The sequence below is a fragment of the Sipha flava genome, unplaced genomic scaffold (assembly GCF_003268045.1).
Source record: "Sipha flava isolate LNK unplaced genomic scaffold, YSA_version1 247_pilon_pilon, whole genome shotgun sequence".
NCBI classification, from domain to species: domain Eukaryota; kingdom Metazoa; phylum Arthropoda; class Insecta; order Hemiptera; family Aphididae; genus Sipha; species Sipha flava.
The window spans coordinates 911,638-915,768 of NW_020272895.1; the positions used below are offsets into that span (position 1 = coordinate 911,638).

Consider the following 4,131-nt stretch of genomic DNA (forward strand, 5'->3'; position numbering starts at 1 on the left):
TGTGTGTGTGTGTGTGTGTGTGTGTGTGTGTGTGTGTGTGTGTGTGTACTCCGTGCATTTTTTACATGACAGCAAAAAAAAAAATATTAATATCATAATTTGTTTCCGAATATTATGAGTACACTGATGCACTCGTAAATTGTCTTGTTCTGTCCTTGACGACGTGAAGTTTGTTACCTCAGATGGTTTTTTTTTTCAGTTTTATAATACCTTCTAAACGTGCATACTCCCGTAAAACGATGTCAATACATTCCTAGCTATTTCTCTTTTTACAGACTACGCGCGCTCATATTGGTAGGAGAAACTACAGACGGTAGACAATTAGACAATCGTTTTCGAAATGGAAAGTTTTGGTCTGCTTTTAACATAGTATATTATTATTGAGCAGTTTATTGCCTACTGCATACCGCCAATGGCCTCGGCACGTGTCGGAGGACACCAAAAATTTGACGGATTATGCGTGCACGTACAGGTGGTGGGTGCCCCTTTAATTTCATTTTTCAAGTGTGAGTCAATTTTGTTGATTATATACTAATGGTTAAACACTATTGTATATACATGTGCTGAGAGTTTAAATATTTGTATGTCCTCCAGAGTATTCAAGGATGTGTCCTCGGTGGACATGCTGTAAATTTTCACGTACTATTTGAAGTTTAAAACAATGTTATGCTGACCAATTATTATTTTTATTTCTCTGAGTTATATGACCAATAAGCGAATTAGCACTTTCAATGTTATCTCAATAAATAATCAGGTCAAACGACGGTGTAATCGTTAGTACAAGTTAGTGCACAACGCTGAGCACACACGACTTAATTCCTATTTTCTTTTTATAAATTGTACTGACACTTAATCGTTTAGAAGAAAAATATGATTTGTTAGATCTGTAGATTTATTTTTGATTTTAAACCCTTGGTGTCCGCACTCCCTAAGAAATAATTATATTCTTATGATTACAACAATCTTTTTATTTTTGTAATGAATATGTCTTTATCACTTGATATTTTCTATTCGACCTTGCTGGGGGAGCGTGTGAAATCGATTTATTTTCGCCGCGTATCCAATCTGTGAATATTAGACCTTGACTTTGAAACTGTTGTGTTTTTTCATAATAATAATTTTATTAGCTGTTTGTATACATGGAACGTCAAAGCTTACAACACAATAAGTATAGTTATTATGGTAGACATATCGATCTAATATTAAAATAATAATATATTTTTATTGAACGTGTACGTTAACGTTATTCCTTACAGTAGTGTTATCAACTAGTAATAGACTATCACTAATAATGTTCAACCACTGGTGTGCTGAAATTCTCAAGTCTGAACGAACAAGAAACTTCGTTACACAACCAGTTTTTAGTATTCCTTTTCCCATTGTCGCCGAAACAATGTTCATTTTCACGAAATAATTGTTGGTCCATTTGTTATACCTCAATGGTGTGCACCTATGTATTATTACGTTTTTAGATGTCGCAAAATGCCTGGAACATTGATTCGTCGGACATTGAAATCTTATTTCACTCAGAAATTATTGTATAATTTGAAGCATTATTAAAATATTATAGTTATGGTTCCTTCCTCCCTCGTATGTTGATAACATTAATGTAAAAAATATGATTACTATTACTAAAAACACAATTTTCTTAAATGTTCTCTTTGTATTTGGAACCGATTTGATACCTACTATGAAACACTCTCAAGAAATAATATAATACTAAAAGGCGTGACAACTAATATAAAATTGCATCATGTATATTTTTTTAAATGCTGTAAATATTGAGATTGATAATCATTAAGTTACTTAACTATGTGTAAAATCATTTGATGGTGTAATTTCCTTTTAATACCTTTTTATAATTATATTTAAATTTTGTTTCATTATACCCCATAAATACATCGATATGCTAATTATATAAGTATCGTGATATCGTTGTTAACTATATCATGGTTAACGTTAAAAGTTCTTACCCGCCAATACAATTTTTATATTACCGTTAATCGATGTTGTTGGTAAAAAACAGTTTTTAAAACGTATATATTGTAAAAAACAAACGCAATGTGTACACATAATTTTTAAGTGTATTGCCAATACTAATTTTATAAGAAAATCATAATGCAATAAAACTGGCTTTAAAACTCTCAAAACAAAAATGATCTCAGATTTAAATGATGATATTAATATTAGTTGATTTGTCGGTAAATCCTAAACTCGAAGACTAGGACTTTGTTTTTGAGCCATGCATTTAATGTGTTGATTTTTCTGTGATCAAAGTGTTTGACTGTTAATCTACAAGAAAGTTTCTTAATTATTGATTTAAGATTAAATGATTTATAATTGTAATACATTGTAATAGTGAAGTAATATATGTTTCATCTATATTTTTCGGATATATATATATATAAAAAAAAAACATTTTTGAACTTTGATTTTATCTTACGAATTATCTATACCCCAAATCGAAGAAAACTTCTTCGTCTAGAATTTATTGATTGTATTAGATTAATAATGCAACCTAATCTCACGAAAAGGTTTAATGCAATTTTCCTTCTCTAAAACATCTTACTTATAGTTATAATGTATTAACGCCAAATTTTCCTTTTTCGGCAATGGCAAAGTAAAACCAAAATTGAAAGAAAAAAAAATTTGAATATTCTTTTAAATACTTTTGCCATGTTATTGAAAACATTGTTAATAGTTTGTTTTTTCTAATATTTTTACAGACTGAAGGGCACCAGTGGCAGTGCTCTGGGTAGTGCGAGCAGCACAATAGTAGGCACCAGCGGAAATCTAGGCGCGGCAGCAGCCGCTGCTGTGCTGAGCGGCGGTAGCAGTCGCGTAACATCGTCGGGCGTTGAGCTCAGAGAGCTCAGGCGCCACAATTACAAGGCTTCCGTATCAGTGCTTTCGCACCTGAACAAAGGCAACGCCGCGTCGCCGTACGTTAGCATCGGGGGAGGACACCGACAACGGACCAGAGCCCATCGGGCCATGAACATGGGCCAGAAAATATCTAGTAAGTATAACCGCGCGCACCGAACAACTCAACTGCACCAGGGATAGCCGTGCACGAACAATGCATACCCCGTAAGAACTACCAGCATCCCTAAACATGTTACTGAACTATATTTATGTTTGTATATGTATAACACTTCAGCCGTATTGTATGCTGTGCGGTAGATATGAGAACTTCCTCTCCTTCTGTTTTGTGCAAGTCATAGGGGGGGGGGGGTAGTGATTACGACTAACTCTCCCCCTTCCACCCGCCGCTGCGCCTGTCCATGCGCGCCACATAGTGGTGGCAATAACGGCGTAGGATCGATGCGTTTTTCGTTAAAAGCGTTTCCATTGTTCCGTCTCGTCTGTCCCTGGCTGATGTAATTACAAGCTACTATCAGCTTTTCGAAATATTTTTATTTTTTTCATCACATTAATTGCTGCATACATCTAATAAAAAAAAAAAAAAGGATAAATGGACGTTATTTTTGGTATGACTGCTAATTTTGCCCATTTGTCATGTTGTCACTCGTACTAATACATATATTCATTCAGTGAAATCGTTATACAATTGATCGAAAATTAGATGTAATACAGAATATTATATTTATATCTACTACGATCGTAATCGCATGCTTTGCATAGAAAATATCGGAATTCGTGGGAAAAATTCAAGTTTGGTTAAATTAACATAATTAAACGCGTCTATTGTTAAATAGTGAAATACAACGAAGTGATCTAAATCTAGTGCTCAACGAATACAAAGAATGGCGTGTTATATAACATGGATATTATTTTCGGATATCGTAGTCCTTTATTACCATAAATTATAATGTTGCAGATTATATTGTACTTACTGTTCGAGTTTTAAAAAAATTTGTGTACCAATTTCAATGTTTCCACGAAAAAATCGTTTATCAAATCCCAGGGATGTGGAGCGGTCTATGGCGCACAATCGTCCTTTCGCCCTTCTCCCACCCACCAATAAAATCCGGTCGGGACATGGTATAATGGTCGATGCCGTCACCGTTACATTTTTCAAATCTATTTGTCCTGTTGCCACTCATATGGTCTTTAATAGTGATGTGTGTGTGTGTGTGTGTGTGTGTGTGTGTGTGTGTGTGTGTGTGT

The 4,131-nt window shown here is 34.3% G+C and overlaps 1 protein-coding gene across 4 annotated transcripts in view; it reads left to right on the top strand.

Annotated features, from left to right (window-relative positions):
- LOC112684257 (protein gustavus) overlaps nt 1–4,131 on the top strand; it is a 47,468-nt gene that overhangs the window by 41,237 nt on the left and 2,100 nt on the right. For all 4 annotated transcript variants that reach the window (XM_025555679.1, XM_025555676.1, XM_025555677.1 and 1 more), the window contains one exon: nt 2,727–3,019. In XM_025555679.1, coding sequence (XP_025411464.1) covers nt 2,995–3,019 — 25 coding nt within the window. In that variant the 5' untranslated portion in view covers nt 2,727–2,994. The remainder of the gene's footprint in view (nt 1–2,726; nt 3,020–4,131) is intronic.